At 40.8% G+C, this 19519-nt stretch overlaps 2 protein-coding genes across 4 annotated transcripts; one reads left to right on the plus strand and one right to left on the minus strand.

The window, feature by feature from the left end:
- Positions 1-370: 370 nt before the first annotated feature.
- On the minus strand, positions 371-9969 carry LOC135489511 (leucine-rich repeat-containing protein 27-like). 3 transcript variants are annotated; one of them, XM_064774897.1, is made up of 10 exons: positions 9541-9969; positions 8804-8996; positions 8300-8449; positions 7017-7076; positions 5465-5777; positions 5182-5352; positions 4608-4853; positions 4249-4375; positions 3858-3939; positions 371-1785 (listed from the first exon to the last, which is right to left on the minus strand). In XM_064774897.1, exons 1-9 carry the CDS (start codon positions 9823-9825, stop codon positions 3871-3873), a joined length of 1614 nt encoding a protein of 537 aa, XP_064630967.1. In that variant the 5' UTR covers positions 9826-9969; the 3' UTR covers positions 371-1785; positions 3858-3870. The 3 variants fall into 3 exon arrangements, with proteins under 3 accessions (XP_064630967.1, XP_064630966.1, XP_064630968.1); XM_064774896.1 differs by lacking the exon at positions 3858-3939; XM_064774898.1 differs by lacking the exons at positions 3858-3939; positions 7017-7076.
- A 2067-nt stretch (positions 9970-12036) lies between these two features.
- Positions 12037-15165, plus strand: LOC135489733 (uncharacterized). Its single transcript, XM_064775228.1, has one exon. It carries the CDS (start codon positions 12249-12251, stop codon positions 15051-15053), a length of 2805 nt encoding a protein of 934 aa, XP_064631298.1. The 5' UTR covers positions 12037-12248; the 3' UTR covers positions 15054-15165.
- Positions 15166-19519: the final 4354 nt, after the last annotated feature.

A 19519-nucleotide genomic window follows, 5' to 3' on the forward strand; every position in this document is an offset into this window, starting at 1 on the left:
CCAAAAGGAATCAGTAACTTTTGTATAATAGAATAGGAAGTGACTATTTGGCAAGCCCGGCTTACCAAACAGCGAATGTCCTGAATGGAGAGCCGAACTCATTAATGTTAAAGTAAAGTCTCCAGCTCGCCAAACAGGGTAGATTTTTTACCTGTTTGGCAAGCCCGGCTGGCCGAACAGGGTGGCTTTTTAGTGCTGTTTGGCAAGCGGCTCTCCAAACAGGACAAAAAAAGATGCCTGTTCGGTGAGCGGCTTGCCAAATAGACCCCGGCCAATAGAACATCCTGTATTTGTTTCCTTAACGGTGATGGATTTGAGGACTGTATATTTTAGTGGAAACATTGAGAGAACGTTAAGACTTCTGCACTGTATAAATTCTTTAATGAAGAACACCTTCAAATTTCACAACAATACACAGGTTGAAACTGACCTGATCCTTTTGTATTTCTATTTACAAACAAGACAAATCCAATTCTGAACCGAATAACAAATATTGATTTCATTCACAACATAAGTTAAATGTCTATAGTCGTAGTTCCACCTATCATAAAACCCCGTGTTTTTTCAAGACCTTCGCCGTGTGTCAAAAAACCCGGGGTGCACTTACACCTATCAGTGGTGTTAGATAATGGTTTAATAATAGCTCCGGCGACAGGTGCGCTGTAGGTAGGGAGCACTCCTGTGTTTCTTTCCCGTCGGAGGGGGATTTCGCATGCGGAATACCGAGGCAACTACAGCGCGCCATCTGTCGCCGGATCTTAGAACTTGCAATTGCCGTGTCTATTCAGATTCCACCTATCAAAAAACCCGTGTTGAACACGGGTCTAAATTAGCCCCCGATTAGCCCCATCGAGCTCGATGGGGCTAATAGACACGGGGATTTGACACACGGGTCTATTTAGACACGGAAATTCATAGGTGTAAGTGCAAAAGACACAGGGATTTGATAGGTGAAAGTACGACTTAAGTCTCACCCCCCCCCCCCTCCCCTACCACATCTGTGACCCGTCATAGCAAAACCAGGTGCATGTCGCACAGAAGATGAGCCTAAATGACACCAGGAGATAATGGAAGAAATTGATGTGCTCATATTTCACAATAGGCAGACAATAGAGAAATGAACAAACAGTCCGTCTCAACCTGCCAAGCTCAGAGCGACATGCGCCTGATTTTGCTGTGATGGGTCACATTTATCATGGCGATGTAAATAAAAATATCCAACTCTTTATACAAAGAATGTGATGGTAAGGATCACTTTAGAGCTTTGCATAGTCAAACTGGGAAAAACTTCCCAATGTTTTTAATATCATCATTATCAAATGGTCAACAACATCAAAGCGTCAGGTAAAGACTTCTACATGTTCTAGGGCTAGGCACAAACTGCTACTAAAACGCTTTATATCACAGCAAGATGCTCAGTGGCCGACTGCTGAGTGTGCAACAAAAAGGTTGGTGAATCCTGTTGCAATCCTCATGGACATAATGGCAAGGGAAATGACCCCCGTCTGAGGTTTCAATTTCTCAAACTCAACGTGAAACCAGAAAGTTCTGAAAAGTCAGTTTAGTCCCTTACTCAAATCGAGAAATCTGATCTGATTTGAGAGCACGAATTGCAAGTTGTTTTTAGCTCGAAAAGTTCTTTTTTCCACTTGAAAAAACTCCAGGCTGATGTTTCTACCAGAAGGATGTCTCTGCCGGCAATATTTATGTGTCTCCTGTAAAAGCTTGGAACCGGTATTCCAGCTGCCGTCTTCGCTGTTTTAACTCTCTGTGCAGAACTTCAGCCTGAAATACGGACATGTAAGATTACAAGCAGCAAATTCACACTGAGCTAAGTCAATGATGCGCCGTCCCAAACATGGAGAAGACTCCTTTTGGGTGTAAAAAAACTTGCAACGCAACCGGTACAGGCTTTCATTTATTCATCTCAATACCTATAAGTTTGCCGGTCAATTTAGTGGTAGTGATCATCTATCCTGTTCAAATTCAAGCAAGAAGGTTTTTGAATATGCACACTATGAAATACATGTGACAAACTCGCCCTCGCCCTCAAAATAATGGTGCAATGGCCAGATTCACTCTTAAAATCTAAAATAAAAACAATTCAAATATCACTCAAAAGCATAATCTATAAAAATTGTGGGGTATCTGCTGTCTAAATTATGTGATGTTTCCAAACGCGATGTATGTGATGTTTCCAAAAGTGCTGCATGTGATGTTTCCAAACGCGCTGTATGTGATGTTTCCAAAAGCGCTATATGTGATGTTTCCAAAAGCGATGTATGTGATGTTTCCAAAAGCGTTGTATGTGGTGTTTCCAAAAGCGCTGTATGTGATGTTTCCAAAAGCGCTGTAGCACCGATCTGTTAGAGGGTCAACTAGTAAGGTCCTTTACTAATACAACATATTTTCGACAGTGTTGAGACGGAGAGGTGCTGTGATATCCATCCGACTCAAGTAAAACTCCTTCTGGAGACGAAGGTATTTGGAAGTTTCAGAGTGGGTGGTGCAGGGCAAAGCAAGAGTTTTAGTGAAACATAGGATTACTGAGGAGACACCCAAATCAAACCCAACACCTTTTCCGTTACATTTCATTTCTACCTACTTTAAAGATCATGTACTGTCCGTCATGGCGGCCAATAACAATAGCACGTTAAGCCCAGAAATAATTGAAATTCTAGTTCTGTAACCAGAGGACTTTATTCTAAAAGTTTTATTTCGTACATAACAAGTACAACAGCTAAATTCTGAGCTTGATGAAAGAATGTATTGTTCTACTGAATAGTTACTATTTCACATTTGCAATCAAACAATGAGGCTTTAAGCCAATGAAATATGCAAATTCTAATTTGTTTATTTCATTGGCTTCAAAGCCTCATTGTTTGATTTAAGTTCCGGCCATTGGTCACCATGACAGAGACATGGGCTAATGAATTTTAACTTTCTTCCATGATAAGGTGTTATATTTTTAGTCTAAAGAATACCAGTTTTTGGGGAAGAAATGAATGTAATATTAGTGGGATATAATAAGTTGAAAATAATGGGAGTGCATGGCTGGGATGGTAGTCTGGAAATATGCTGTTGGATGAGCAAATGTGAGCCATACCTATTGCATCGCCCGATTTAATTCAAACTATGTATAATGTGGCAGCGTGGCGACTCAGTGCGTGCTTGTATAACGATGCTTCAACGTTTGATTGCAGCGCTCCGATTGGGCACTTGTTTTCTACTACTATCCGTCCCCGAAGGGTATGGATTTCACCAGGGGTTTGAAATATCGAGAGGTGAAGTATATGTGACCCGCTCTACCAAAACTAGGCGCTTGTCGCATCTGAACTTGACAGGTTGATACGGACTTGTTGTTCATTTCCCTATTGTAGACCTTTTGTGAAATGTGACCAAATCAGTTTGTAATAGATTTCACAAAAGGTCTACAATAGGGAAATGAACAACAAGTCCGTATCAACCTGTCGAGTTCAGATGCGACAAGCGCCTAGTTTTGGTGGAGCGAGTCACATATTAGGTCCGTTTAGACGACGCGAAAAAATCCGGATGCGTCCCGAATCCGGATTAATTTTTCGTCGTGTAAACGCAAAAAGATCCGGATCAATGTGGTTGCATCCGGACTAAAAAGGTACCATCGCCTTGGGTGGTTTTAATCCGGATTCATCCAGATTCGATCCGAATGCGGTCTTTTCGCCTGTCGTCTAAACGGCCCTATAGAAAACCACTGGTGCCAGAAAGAGAGTAGCACAGAATGTAAATGAACATGATGAATAGAAGCATGCTTTATTATTTGGTCAACCAACATCACAATAAAATGCACCCTACACCAAGCAGAAAGGATAAGAATTAACCTATAATAGCTGATCAGATTTTGGTAGGATTTTGTCGCATATCGCCGCAGCGTCGTAAGAGTTCAGTCTGCAGGATTTTTACCTGTTGGAAATGGAAGGACTAGTTAAAGGTAGTGCTGATAGGTGGCGTGCTGGTACTATACATGCAGCTTCCACTAAAGAAAGCTAATCATGCCTCTGATTTTGGAAGCTGGGCAGGAAGCAAGGATAAAAGAGTTCTCAAACCCGCCAATACAGTGAAACCTCTATTACAGACACGTCTGTAAACAGGACAGCTCATCTATTAAGACACATACTTTGTTCCTGTAGTAGTTATTAGACGCTATAATTAGGACACCACTCCTTTGAGGATAGTCCCGAGGGTGTCCTTGAAAGGATCGCCTGTACTTACGATCTCCATCTCTCTTTTAGCTGCAGCCATCTCTTCTTTGGGATTACCCTTGGGATGCTTCCTCCTCTCGGTCATATCCTGTGCGTGTGTCTTGATCTTACGCTCCAGTTCTCGATCTCGTTGAGAACTGAAAGTCGGACCAAAAAAATCTAAATTAGGCAATTCTCGTTGCTCCAAAAAAACAGAACAACATAGATCTGTGGACGTGAAAAATTCATGTCGATAAGCTATTGAAACAAGACTCGACGATTCTTGAAAATGACTCAGAATGTATCATTACCTATCAAATTCAAAGGGAAGGATAATGCAAAAAAGATGTTTTGTATTCTTTTGAAAACATTCACAAGATGATACCTTACCGTGCTTCCTCCAGCCTCAATCTACTCGCCGGTGACATCACCCGTCGCATTTTCTCATGGGCAGACTTGACGTCTTCTTTAATGCGTTCCTCGTTGTTCTTCATTTTCAAATCTCCCGATTCGATTCCAAATGGGGCAGTGGTGGCTGGTTCTTCATAGTCTTCTCCTCTCCGCAATCGCTGCGTGTATTTCTTTCGTTGCATCTGTCGCGTCTCTGTCTGAAAGTTCTTCAGCATTTCAGTATCTCTGAAAAAAAACCACAACAGATGGAGAGATCGCCTCCTTGTATTTTGTTTTCAAGAAAAGAGCCGAAGAAAGCTGAGCCAATTCGAGCAAACCTACTAAAAAACAGCAACTTTTATTTTGAAATAAAATTTGATTCTTATTTTTTCCTCCTCTGAGCTGCTTCTACAGAAGTCTTCTGTGAGAGAAAAAACTTTTCTTATTTTCAATTCTAATCCACCCTCCTCAGCTTGCCCTTGGATGAAAAAGGACGCTAACCAAGGTATTAAAAAAGTCTCGCCTTATCATCTTGGACGTAGTAAAAAAATTCGCTTCAATGCTTTCTACTTACTTTCGCTTCTGTAGTACGGCATCCTGTTTTTCTTTGAGACTCTGTATCTTCTTCAACCTCTTCTCCTCCTGAGCTTTGTGTTCGATAACCTCCATTGGGGGAAGAGTAGGATACCGACTCAAGGACTGGGCCGACTTCTTGGACTTGATGGAGGATCGTCTCGAACCCCCACTGAAAATAGCACGCATTCAATCAAGTTGATAGTGTCACTACCAATGGAAGGGCCAGACAGATTTGGCTGATGCGATGCTCGACAATTTTATCATTTGAACGGTGATCTTACCTATGAGACTTGGATTTGTTCAACTTTCCCGATCCACCGGCCTTCGTCACTTTTTCCATATGCTGTTGTCGAATCTGATAATAGCTCACAGGCTTATGTAAGGCAGCAGAATGTCCTGGGAGCGATCCCACAGAATCCAGTGCCTGGTCGCTCCGAGCTGAAGCGCGATCGTTCAACTGGTTACTCCGGAACTCTTGTCGTTCGTAGCCATAGTCTTGCACATTGCGGTTCAACCGGTAGTCTTCCACGCTTTCGTCGGATGAAGTGTCTCCATCTTGGATTGACAGCTCAGCAATTCTGTTCATTTCTGGAACTAAAGATTGGAATCTGTTCATTTCTGGAACTAAAGATTGGAATCTGTTCATTTCTGGAACTAAAGATTGGAATCTGTTCATTTCTGGAACTAAAGATTGGAAATCTATGACACAAGTTGATGGACATTTAGTTTGATGATATGATAATTTCATCCTCGTAATTTTGTAGTATAGCCGATTCTCTCAACTCAATCTGACCTGGCTCATCACCATGGGAGCCACTCTCAATTTCATGTGTAGAGCGCCCATTTAGCTTGGAAGATATTATTTCTAATTGGATTGGACTATGTGTCATTATCATTATGTACGTGTATATAACAAGATATCCGCAAAAAGTTTCAAAAAGAGCTGGAGAGGACAGATTATGTAACAAAATGATAACACAACTACATGTAAACGTATCATCATTTATGAAGACCAATAACTGTGAAATTCAAACACAAACAGAAAAATTTCAACAAGACTGACTGAAAAACTCAAGATGTTAGAAAAAGAACAAAATAAACTGACTCGACTGTTATTAAATCTCACACCATACCAGTGATACTGCACGATAAATGCCACTTACTCAAATGAGTATGTGACTCATTCGAACTGAAGATTGTGTTAATTTGTTTCTTCTTTTTAGCTGAAATCAAAATTGCCGAGAAACGGGGTAGGAGAGTGCAAAAGAAAAGTATGAATGAATGGGATGGAGGTGGTGGTCGGAAAAGATGGATCTCAAAATTGTCTCTTTTCTACCACCTTTGTTACACTGAATATTTGAGATATGTAAATAGGAATATGAAATTGGTGGGATAGAATGTGGGAAAAGAAGAGGGAGTATAAATCATAAAATCATGGAAATAGTGCAAAAAACACTCAAAAGTCTTTGAATTGTTACGGCACGGAAAAATCAAACAAATCAGGGCTCTCTATAATGAAAACTTGTGACGCCATTCCAAATAACACCCCTAAGTGCAATTCTATAACACCGTGGTACTATATTTCATTCCAAGTGATGCATGCTAATGGCATTTGAACAGGAGTTCAACTTCTGTGATGTACAGCAAATTCCGTCCCCCCCCCAACATTTCTGAACGTCACGATTGAATCAGACTATAGCTATAGTATGATGTACTATCCAGAATACAGTACCCGACTACACTTGACCGGATGAAGAAAAGCAAGAATGAGTCTGTTCAAGTACCAAAGATGCATGACGAACAAGGATATGAAATGGTACCACAAAAACTCACCAGGGGGGCTTGAGTCAACAGACGATTTTGATTGAACTGATTCTTCTTCAGTACAATCTTCTAAATATACAAAGACCAAGCGTCAGATAAGCCAAATCAGAATTGGATAGGAAACCGACACTTGGCATACTTACAATACAAAATGCTCAAATGATGAAAATGTTGGAATTTAAAACAACATTCCTAACACAGGTGCATCGTTACTTGCACACTTGGATGAATGAATATCAGACAAGTTTGAACTAAAAGTAAAATTCCTTCCAAAATATTGCTGAAATCAAAAAGGCCACTTTTCGTCTTTTTATGTTTGGGACCCATTTGAAGAAATAATTTCATCATGGTTGTTCACTATATAAGTTCACTGCATGACTGATCCTATGATGATCACTTCAATTCAATTCAATTCAATTCAATTCAATTTATTGCACAACTATCAAAGGATGAGACAGTATGGCAGTACATATATACAAATACAACACATACAAAAATATTTTTAAAAGAAAGTTACATGTATATGGTAATTAAAATAAGACCACAATGACTTATTAATTAGTGCCCCTGAAGAGCTGTTTGTCTTTCTTCAAAGGCTTTCGAGATAAAAATAGCGGTATCTAAAATAATCTTGTTGTCTTCACTGCATCTATGCATCTCACAACTTCCAAACGGTCCTTTCAGAAGAACAAACACATCTTTTTGTAGGCCTCTTCCATGTAAAAGAATAACATGTGAAACTGAATGATAAACAAACACCCAGATAAGGTATGTTAGCATAGGCACAGGAACACAATACATCCATTTATACCAGTGTACAATGCAGGTCAGGATATCCCATATAGTTGTACAAAAGACAAAATTAAAATACAACAAGCATGGTTCAATGTACCGAGAACTGTAAAAATAGGCACATTATTGATGTTGGAATAGTAGATGTACAACTATTATTGATGTTGACCAATTTCACACAGCCTTTGCAAGTAAGATGATTCAGCACCTTTGATATTTCAAATGTGATGTTTTTCGTGCTGTGTGTATAGCATAGTGTAGAAACTCTCCTATTTGAACAGTGTATCATTCTATTCATAGAATAACATATAGAACTTACAGGTAACAACAAAAAATAACTATCATCACAAAAGTAGCCAGAGAATTTTCCGAAATATTGAATGATGCATCATGATCTACGTCTTGACTAACATTTATAACAAGCTAAACTGTCTCTGTGTTTTTCAGTTCCAATAAATCATCAGTATTCTCTATTTACTCTTCCTTGTTTTTCTACTTACCTGATAAGGGAGTTCTTCCCTCGGATTTCGTGAGCAGCATTTCTCGAAGATATCTCAGAATGTGATCGACACCTCGTTCAATGATTTCTGATGATGGGAACTCAAGCGGGTTACTCGCAATATTCAGACCAGTCAGAGTCTCAACAAGACCTACAAAGATGAAAATGTAATTTTGTTTCCAAACATTAGTGGGAAATACTACTTAGCAGGTTGCTGTGCTCATAAATGCATATAAAGTGAAGGAATGTGTACGGGGGAGAAGTTTTGACAAGGCCTCCCACAAGAGGAGTGCCAAAGCACGCGTAGTGATTCTGCTAGATATCTGAAATGGCAGGACAGAAAAGGGCACAGCCTTTTGGTAAAAAAAGCAGGTGCCTTGCCCAGCTTTCAATGAAATGAAAATGATTTAGCAACTTATTAAATTGTTAAAAAAGGCAAGGTACAGCACCCTGCTTTTAACTCTTTAGCTGAAATAATATGCCAATTTTGCAGTGCGTGACTTACCAAGTTCTAAAGGCAGTGACTTCAGCTCATTTCCTTCCAAGAGAAGCGTTTTCAAGCAACAATGTCGACCAATGTATGTACTGGGAAGACCTACAATGTAATTTCGTCTCAAATCGAGCCATTTCAAATTTGGAAGACGATCGAAAAAGTCCTCTGGGAGACACGTCAAATTATTTCCTTCCAGATAGAGATACTGAAATAAGAATTGGGAGGATAGAAAGTTTATGAAGACTTTTCCTATGGAGAAAGTTGTGATGCCCTCCATATTGGTAATCTAATTGAAATAGACAAGGATCCTGACACTAACAACAGACAATGGCGATGCACTGTTGGATAACCATTGTCAAAAACTAAGATTTTATCTTGCAATTATCTTGATTGAAAAGCCTATGTCTCTTCTCTGTACATGACTATAGTCTAGAGAAGAAGTCTTGTTCATCTTGTGTGCTTTTAATGACTATTTGTGATCCGATTTGGAGAACAATGGATACATGAGGAGCAACTTGAGATTAAGTAGCTCGGTATAGAATAGTTTTTGGAATTTTTCAATGCACTGTCTGCCTGTTGAAGTCGCTCAAATTTCACCATTCCAGAGTCGAGCCGACCAAGTTTCGGGACTTTATTATCGTTCTCTCCAAGACGTCAAAGATATCATATCACTGTGACTACTGACCAAGGTAGGCCTTTTCTATTGTGACTTCAAGATTAAGTTTAGTAAGTATGATGGAAAAAATCACCTCAAGCTCCCCCAGTTCCAAGAGTTCATCTGGAATTCTCATCAAATTTCTTTGACTCAAATCAATTGTTTTACTCCCAAGGGCTTTGCATCGTTCAATCAACATCAATACTAAACTATCCAAAACATTTGAGGATTCTGAACACCTGCCACCGCCAATGCCACCGCCAATGCCAACGCCAGCGCCAGCGCCAATGCCATTGTCAGTGATTTTGGCGTCACCATTCAACGTCATTTTTAACTCTCGTGTAGAGCAACCCATTTCGTCAACATCTGATGGCGACATGTCCACATTAATGCATCGATTACACAATGACAGTATTCTATGTATTTATTTCCATCAACAACCAAACATTTGCGAATTTCCTTAAGTTATCGAGGAGTCATTAAGCAAAATTCCACTGCAAATCGAGAAAGTCGGTGCTCGGGTCCGCCATGTTTAAACAAAGTTGGCTATTTCAACCTCGCTTGCAGGATTTCTTGAGAAATCACATGCACAGTAATTGCACTATCTCAGATTCATCAAAAGCCTGCAAGCGAGAACGGGAAGCCATCGCCATGGCGATTATACAGTGCGCGTCAGAAGAAACTGAGCCTATGTTAGTTAGATAACAATGACATAACTTTAGGTTTTATCCAAAGGCGGCATCCAAAATAATTTTGGTGGCTATGTGCCAGTGCTTATGTGCAGAAGGACTTTCAAGCACACAAGACTCAATCTGAAGATCGAAGAGACATTATAACTGTCTTCTCTGTACCAGGGTCGAGCAGTTGTGTTATTCTAGGATGAGACAGAGAATTCGATCGACAATGTTCTTATAATGAGTGTGGTTCAGTCTTCGGTCATGTAATGATGAAGCAAAATACAATTTGTAGTGTCTCCTCCAGGGTTGTGACTGTCTTTGGAGAGTGTGTGACTTACATACATAAGTTGGTCAATTTGACGGCACATACAAAATTCATGCTGCGTCGCCCCCCCCCCCCCCCCCCCCCCGCCTTATGAGATGCATACGTACTTCGGTTATGACCCAATTCAGTATCATTGTCTCATTGGCAAGAGTCATTTCTGAAGGACACGCCGGTACGCGAATTTTTAAATCTTCCATCCGAAGTTCAACTGACGTCACAGACTTGTCGAATTCTGATTGGCCGAAAGTACACAATGCTTTGCTGAAAGGCTCAGGAAAACAAATTCGCCTCCAGGGCGACTAAACCAGGCCAGTCCACTGCATCCGGAGTGTAATCATCAGGCGCAGTATGCGTCAATGCCATCTTATGGGACAAGTTGGTACCAATCTAAGAGAGGAGGGGACCGTCTCATAGGCCATGCCGACTTTGGAGCAGTGAATGTCAATCAAAAGTGTCCTCCTTTCACTTTTGATTGTCACATCGTCCCAGAGATGAGGGGGGTCAAAATTGAATGGCAATTCCCGAAGCAATGGCCCCCTTAATTGCGGAGGGGGGGGGGGGTGTACGGCTGACGTTTTCAAGAATGGGAAGACCACCCAATAAGTGATATCATACTTAAAAGATGGCCATTCTCGGTGAATTTGTCCTCGGAACGGGATAGCAAAACCTCACTATTGTTACCATAGGGTCACAAGGTTGTTGCACCACTCCCAAAATGTGGGATGGTTAGGAATATACATCTCGTTTTAAAAAATTTCTGCAAGTGACCTTGCCGTTAGGGTAGGTTCAGAGGAAAAACAAAATAAAACAAGGTTCTTATTTTAAATATTTATTTTACATTCCAAGCAATAGGACAAGGCGTCTGGATTGTCCTGTAGGAGGAAAACCGTTTCGACGGGAGAAAACCTACGCATTCGAGTCAGCGCGCTTTGGACTCGGGTAAAACTCAGTCGCCATGTCACGATAACCAGGGACACATGGTGTCAAGTCATTGTCGTCGATGTCTCCGCTAACGGCCTGCAGACCCAATTAGTGCCACCCGTCTCCACCTACCAACTGGCCAGGACCTCTGAAATCTGAATAAGTGAAAATTGAAATTAACACGCTAACCATGGACAACAGCAATAACAACAAAACAAACACAGCATTGATCATTCACACTTCCAGCGCTCACTACCGCCCCCAGTGACCCCTCACCCTCCACCCACACGACCCCCACCACGCCCCCCCCCCCCCCCCACCCACACCCTCTCCCAATCCCATTAGATGAGTGGATGGACAAATGGTTCCTATATAACTATCTTACAGGTATTTCAAATCATTTCGTCAACCCTTTGAGTGTTTCCTAGTTTGAGGAGATAGGGTGAGTACTTTTTTTCTTAAATTTTTTGAAAAAGTGGTCTTCGCCATTCAAATGTTAATGCTGACATTTCGACCAGGGTTCTCGGCCCGTTCAGAACGATTTCAGGTTTGTTTACATTTTGCATGTGCGCGCACGTGCACTTTAAATGACCCAAGAAACGACGTCACTCATTGGCTGAAATAGTTGGTGACAGCGCTACGTCACTACCGCCCTGTTCAGGAAGTTTTCAGAACAGACCGATTTGTCCTAGAAATTTGCTCCAAAACACACAATATGCCGCCCTGATCACCGATTGAGTAGTAACAAAATGTTGATTATTCCGTCCACGAACGTTGGTTAGTGAAATCTAGGTAGAAAATGGAGTGGTTTTGCGAGAAACTGTTGACATTCCGACCCGTCCCAAACCAAAACAAACTGTGGTGGGGTTGGTAAAAAACATGGCTGCACCTGGTTCTGACATTTCTTCAGGAGAAACAAGTGGTTCTGTTGGAAATACCGGGATGTCATCCTTCACAGTCGACAATGGGAGCTTCATTGAGACGGGGGTCAGCCAAATGGCCACACGGGCAACCTTTCTGTCAATGTTTATCTTGACTGGATTTCTCGGAAACTGCATGTTGGTTGCCACGATTGCGCAAAGCAAACGACTGAGAGTCTCCATGTTGAACCTTCACATCATCAGTATGGCTTCAGTAAACTTGGTAGACACTACATTGAACATGCCGTTAGTTCTTGGCTCGGCGATCACACAGACGTGGGATTACGGTGGATTCATATGCCAGTTAAATTCATTCTTTGTTCAAATGGTGAATATTGCGATGATACTTAGTTTATGCATGATGACGATGGATCGCTTTATAGCTGTGATAAACCCAGATAAGTACAAGGAACGGTTGAATCATCGGAATACTGTGATAGTGATAATATACACGTGGGTGCAGGCGATAGTATTTTCTGTACCCATACTGACGGGGACAATACCTTCCAAAGCATTTTCCGCACGTTACCTTTGTTCGATTGCAGAAAATGCTCCGTTGATTTACGTTTCTATAATATCCTGTTTCTCCATTCTGGTGCCAGTATTTCTGACTATTGTCTTCTTCATCGTGATAATCAGGTCTTGCATCCGTCAGAAGGTTCATGATCGAGACACTCTTGCTCAGAACAACTACACGAGTCGTGCTGGGGCGGAACAGAATATTTGGATAGAACTATATGGTGCACGGTATGTTGGCCTTCTGTGTATTATGTGGGTGTTTCTAGTTGGTCCGTATGTGACTCTGAATTATGTAGAACAGTACAAAAACTCGGCTGAAACTGCAAAATTACCAGCTTTTATTGCATTTACTTATGCGTGGGAAGTGGACTTGTCTTTCATGTGGATGAAACTAAGCTATGTTCTGATTCTGCCATTCTTTACATACATCTTGCGCAAAGAAGTATGGCAGAAAATCAAAGATCTTATCCTATGCCGTAAAAGTAATACCATCACTGATGGTGCACCTGGAAACACACCACCCAGTAGGCAAGATGTAGAGCAGGCTAAAGAATTGCGCTTAGTTCAGGTTCAACAAAACTCCTTTTCTCCACCGATTTTGTTTGCAATTGCTGATGGGTTGCATGTTATTAGAGATAATCGTATTCAAGATGAAATGTCCACTGAAATTTCGGAAGTGACAGAATCTACGGACGCTATGATTCTACGGGCAAAAAAGTGTGATGTAAATGCATCGCATGAATTTCTTCGTGGCGATGAGGATACTAGTGATTATGATTCCCAGTGTGATCCTTACTCCGTGTCCAATCCGATATCTGTGAAAGACCTGCCCGAGGATGCAAAACCTGCCTTCGAAATGACAGGACAACCTCAAGCAAAAGATTCAGCGATGCGCGTTAAGAAAGAATCAACTGACGAAGGAGTTGGTTCGCAGGAAACATACTCGTCAGACTATCCGCCAGGGAATATTTCAGATGATATTCCTGTTGATAGTGGTGCCAGTGCCCCTTTGAATAACTCTGGAAATAAAGAGAGTTGGAATGAGACATCCCAAAAAGAGAAGGCCGACTCTGGAATTGACTCCACCCAAAATACAAACGAGAAGGATAGAAAGAGGCATCGGAGACGAAGAACTAAGTCCTGTGAGGCTGAGGGCGTCACGAAAGTTGAGAAGTTTGAGAAAGATGAAGGTGGTCGGGGTGTTGGTTATAATGAGCCAACAGACAATTCCGTGGAGCCTGTCGATTCTGGTCGTGGTACTGTAGAGTTGAAAAAGATGAAACATAGAAAGCGTTCTGAAACTTTGGTTCCTGATCCGGTGGGGCAAAATACTGAACAGGCTGAACCTGAGATAGTTGAAAAGACAGTTGTGGAAAGGTTGGTTGAAGATCAAGGGCCAGATAACCCTGAGGCTATTCCTAAAGCTCAGCCAAAGAAGAAGAAGAAAAGAAAAAATAAGAATCCTCTGAATCTGATTATGTTGCCGATATTACCACCTGTGCCACCAGACATGCCAGAACAACCAAGTATTGATGTGGATGATAATCCAGGTGGTTGTAAACAATGTCAGGTGAATCAGGGGGTTGAGGAATCTCTGTCTCAAAGCAAAAGACCTCCGCTCAGGTTGAAGCCTTTAGATATTACTCACAGTAGAAAAGACCTCAAACCTTCGCAGTCCCCTGTGATAAATCACGTTGATTCGAAGACTGAAAATGCATTGCAGGAAGCAAATGATGTATTATTTGAAAAGAAACTAATACCAAACATAACATCGCGAACTGAGCAAAATCTTTCACCGATAAGAAGAAAGTCGGGTGAACGGTCAGTGAATGGTTCTGCTAATGCAGACAGTTCTCTAATTCCTGGTCAAATGGACTTAGAACCAGAAAGTTCTAAAAAACAAAATGATGCAAGTAAGTTGCATAATTCATATCATTCGGATAACGTAGATTCTCTCAGTGCCGATCAGGTTGCTCAATCAAAAACGGATGTACCGTCAAAATACCATCGATCTGTGAGTGAAAACCATGTTCGTGTTCACTCGAATAATGACAGTGACACTGCACTTCTTAGTTCGAACACTTCTACTGATTTACATGAAATAAAGCAGGGGATGATGGCAGATGCTGTTCTGACGGGTGCATTTCCGAGACCGAAGAAGAGAAAGAAGAAGCGTGTCTTCATGTCGGAGAGTAGTCAGGATTTATTGTCGGTAGGGAGCACAACTGTTCAGCCTATCATGTGAAAGACGTCTGGTGAGTAAGGTAATTGGTATACAGGCCTCTCAATCACATGATTCCTATACCGTATAACGGTGTAGGCCGTACAGGATGTCCCCAAATTAGGTCTTTTTTTTTTTTTTTTTTTTTTTTTTAATAATATGACCCCCGAAGCGTTTTTTGGCTCCTAACATAACCAAATCTCATCCAAATGGCCTTATTTTATAGTTTTACCCTAAAATTATGATTTTTCAGGTGTATGTGGTGATATCAGTCACTAACTTTGATTTATGACGTCGCTGTTCAGGCAAATTGGCGCGATGAAATGTCCCCATATTAAGCTAAAAAGCAAAAAAACATGTCCCCCAAAATAGGCTAAAAAATACAGGGTGTAGAGGTCTCCACGTAATTGAAAGGCCTGGTACGGTATATACTTTGTGGACACATTTAGCTGGTTTTGGTGTATCTGTTTCACATAATTGGCAATTGCACGTAATAATAGGCCTTTTGTATGTACAGGTGCCCTTCAACCGGCTAAACAGCGTTGACACAGTATCTGCATGTATCAGCAATATTTTTGGTATCGGGCGTGACAGAATCAGATATTGTCATGTGGTTATTCGGAATATGGAGAAATATATTGCAACTTAACAAATTTATGTTGTAAAGGTTGTCAATTGGTGTCATGTGGTGTAGGCTGGGTGTGAGTGTTAAGTGTCATATGCTATTCAAAAAGTGCAAAACCATCCGCCATTTTTTTTTAGGGTTTTCCAACTACATACTATAATGCAGCCTGTAGTGTTGGGTTCCAAGCCAATCCAGGGACACCAGAAAACCGCCAGGCTGCCCCTAACACATGCAACAGCTTGGTGAAAAAAGGGAGAGCGCTAATATGTGACCCGTCACAGCAAAACCAGGCGCATGTCGCTCTGAGCTTGGCAGCTTGAGACGGACTGTTTGTTCATTTCACTGTTGTCTGCCTTTTGTGAAATATGAGCACATCAATTTCTTCCATTATCTCCTGGTGTCATTTAGGCTCATCTTCTGTGCGACAAGCGCCTTGTTTCGCTGTGACGGGTCACAATCACAAATGCTCCACACTGGCACTGAAGCAACTTCTTTCCATATCTTTTGTTGCTTGGGTGACCTCACAGTCACACTACACTTACACCTACATCAATGCATCTGTAATGTTCAATAACCTGCTGTCCTTGAAATGAACTTTCCATAGGTTCATGGTCTCTATCACCTTATTGCTTATTCATTGTCATTAGAGTCGCTCGATAATGTGATGGTGTTGCACTCGTTTATTGGATTTAATTGTTGGTTGCATTCATTGCCATTGGTGGCTTATGGGACTTAATGCAAGTATCAATTCGTTTCTTGTACCCCCCCTCCTCAAGGGTAGTTAAGCTATCACCACTAATCTTTGCCGATGCTTGAGTAGTATTTATTTTTCCTTTAGTGAAAATTTGGCGAAGCTGGAAAGAATAAGGATGCTAATGTGTCGATGTCTTGTCGAACATACAGCCTTACCCAGTAGAATTAGTTCGGTTACTTTATATGACGGTGATAACTGATATATTGTTGATGGTGATGTCTTGACGAAAGAAAAAGTAGCATTGGTGAAAAAAGGGTGATGCTTGAGCCTTAAGATGTCGTTATAGGGTGATAAGGTGTCGTACCCTTGAGGAGGGGGGGTACAAGACACGAATTGATACTTGCATAAGGTTTCATTCATCCTCTCAATCCAATTCAATTCAATCAGTTAAGTGTAACAAAAATCAATATGCGTAACACTGGCACTATTAGCAGCTAAACACTATGGTAGTTTCAGTTAGGCGAGACTTTTTTTATTTGTTGGTGCTCGAATCCGCCGACCTCCCGTTGTACGAAATAAGAATAAAAAAAATTTTATATCTAGCCAGTCTCGGATCCGCCGATTCGAACATAACCGATCTTGCAAAAAAAAAATTTTGTATTTAATTTTGAGCTCCGACAGTAACTTAAATGATCGAAAATATTTTTTTCAAAATCAAAATTCAACATGATTGAATTAAAATTAGCTTCGTCGGATTGATCATTCGAATCGAAAGTGCGAATGCCAGACCAGCTCTGCCAGACCTAGACTGGTTCTTGTCCTTTCCTAATGCATCCACAGTAGATATTATGACGAGAACCAGTCTATTGTTATGAGTCTGGCTGCTGACTGTTCAATGTGTGAAAATGCACTACTTTTTTTAGGAAAAAATTTTATTTTTATCCTTCCCTCCGACTTTGAGAAATCCTATCAATTTTTCGAGACCATGAAATCTTTGGAAAAAAACATTTTTTTTTGTTTTTGTTTTTCGTCCTCCTCAAAAATATATTCCTCCAAAAATCCGAGCACCAAGTAATAAAAAAAGTCTCGCCTTAGGACATTTTGACTCCCTCAAGAAGATGTCAGTCCTGTGAATTACTAAAACCGAAATACTTGAACCATGGCCACCGTCAAAAGGGTGCTTTTTCATATAAAAAGTAAAAGAAGTGTGACCACTTTTTATAATACTTACTCTACCTTTTTGGCTCACCGCAGCCATAATTGTTATATGTCGCGGAGACAGTAATTGCTCGTTTGTGGGCTGTTTTTGAAGGTGTCAGAAAGTGTTAGACATAGTCCGTCCATTATGTAACTTTGCTAAATGTATTAGCGATTGCCACACACTTTTCATATTACAGTGCGATCATCATTCAATATTTATTGAATATTTCGTTATCCGTGGGGGTTATCTCAGAGTCACATTAACACGGACGTGGGTGACTGGTCTCTCTGTGTTGTTTCATAAGCATCTGCATTGGTGTGTATCTGCATATGTGACCCGCTCTACCAAAACTAGGCGCTTGTCGCATCTGAACTCGACAGGTTGATACGGACTTGTTGTTCATTTCCCTATTGTAGACCTTTTGTGAAATCTATTACAAACTGATTTGGTCACATTTCACAAAAGGTCTACAATAGGGAAATGAACAACAAGTCCGTATCAACCTGTCAAGTTCAGATGCGACAAGCGCCTAGTTTTGGTAGAGCGGGTCACATATTTTTGGTACAAGGGGGGTCCTGACCTCCTAGCTCACAGTCACAATGTACATGCAATCCACGAAGTCACGTCACCTCCGTGTTAATCGCTTGATATTGTGTGACTGACTTCGTATCTCAGAGTCAGGCATGCAGATTTCAAAGTTTTCTGGGGACAGACCTCCTCATGACTGTGTGCCTGCGGTCAACTTTCAGAGACTATCGTTACTGACGTTTTTTTCCCTTGTGGTTGTCTCTCTCACACAAAAATATAGTATAGTGTCATCCTTGACGTCCCAGGCCGAGCTTGGTTGAATGTGCATTCAATCGTATGATCAGGAATACATGTAAATAAATTTAGATTTGCTATTGAAACGGTATTGGAAAAGGTTCATTGTCGGCCTATCGAGAGCGGAAAAAATGTATCGCTAATTTTACTAATAATAGTAATATTGGGTCTATTTAAAATTTGGTCTGGGCTTCTTCAAAAGTAAATGCCTTTGTTCTTTTGGGCCACTGTGTGAAAACTACTGAGCGAATTACCTAAGAAGTTTGGTGTTCTTAAATCTGTTCGAAGATTTTCAAAACTGTCTGTTTTCCCACTTTTCCCCCAATGTGACAGTATGTGGATCATTCAGCCAGAGCCAGTCACATACACGTACTGACGTCGTGAATTGCCTTGAACCTGCACACGCACTTTTCAGTATTCAGGGTCAGATTGTGTCCACAAACTGAACCAAATCATTGATACAATCGTAGAGTATTTGCAGTAAATACATTAAGTTCTTAAAATCTGGGTAAGAATTCCCTGAGTCGGTTTACCAAAGGGCCTTAATACATGTAACAGTCATGGTTTATTAGTCTACCGATACATAACTGGGGAAAGTCGGTAAATACTAGGCCTGATATGGTTACATCACAAATTGGCCTTTTTATGTTGAAATGCCCATGCTTTTGGCTGTATTTTGTAGTGTATGGATGTGTATGTGGTGGAAAGGTTATTTTAAACTCAAATCAGAGCATGAACTTTATAAAAGAATTTTATGATGCATAAGCCTAAATTTAAAAAATAATGTTCTGTAGGTAATTTACCCCAAGTGGCTTTACATGTACTTTGAATTCTAGGTAGGCCTTCACAGAGTCATTATCCAAAAATGTTAGTTTAAATAGGGTTTGAAAATTATAAAGTGTTGACATGGGGCCCTTATTCAAACCCAACAAGAACAAAAAAACATTTTTAAATTTCTTTCTTTTTTGGTCTCTCAGAAAGAACATTTCAATGTCACAGAATATATTTTTCTGTTCAGCTCGATGGTCTGTACCTTGGCCATAAGAAACTAATGCTGCATTTTGCATGTTAAAAAGCATTCATGCTTTCATTACCTCATGAAGCGAACCATTGGAATAAAGGGTCTTTAAAATAGTTACTCTCGCTCC

Source organism: Lineus longissimus, chromosome 6 (genome assembly GCF_910592395.1).
Source record: "Lineus longissimus chromosome 6, tnLinLong1.2, whole genome shotgun sequence".
Classification (NCBI taxonomy): domain Eukaryota; kingdom Metazoa; phylum Nemertea; class Pilidiophora; order Heteronemertea; family Lineidae; genus Lineus; species Lineus longissimus.

Coding starts and splice junctions, on each gene's coding strand:
- LOC135489511 (XM_064774896.1), bottom strand. CDS start 9,825: ATGTCGCCATCAGATGTTGACGAAATGGGTTGCTCTACACGAGAGTTA. Junction 7,077..8,299: donor GGGAAGAACTCCCTTATCAG/GTAAGTAGAAAA, acceptor TTGTATATTTAG/AAGATTGTACTGAAGAAGAA. Junction 1,786..4,248: donor CTAAAAGAGAGATGGAGATC/GTAAGTACAGGC, acceptor TCCGTATTTCAG/GCTGAAGTTCTGCACAGAGA.
- LOC135489733 (XM_064775228.1), top strand. CDS start 12,249: ATGGCTGCACCTGGTTCTGACATTTCTTCAGGAGAAACAAGTGGTTCT.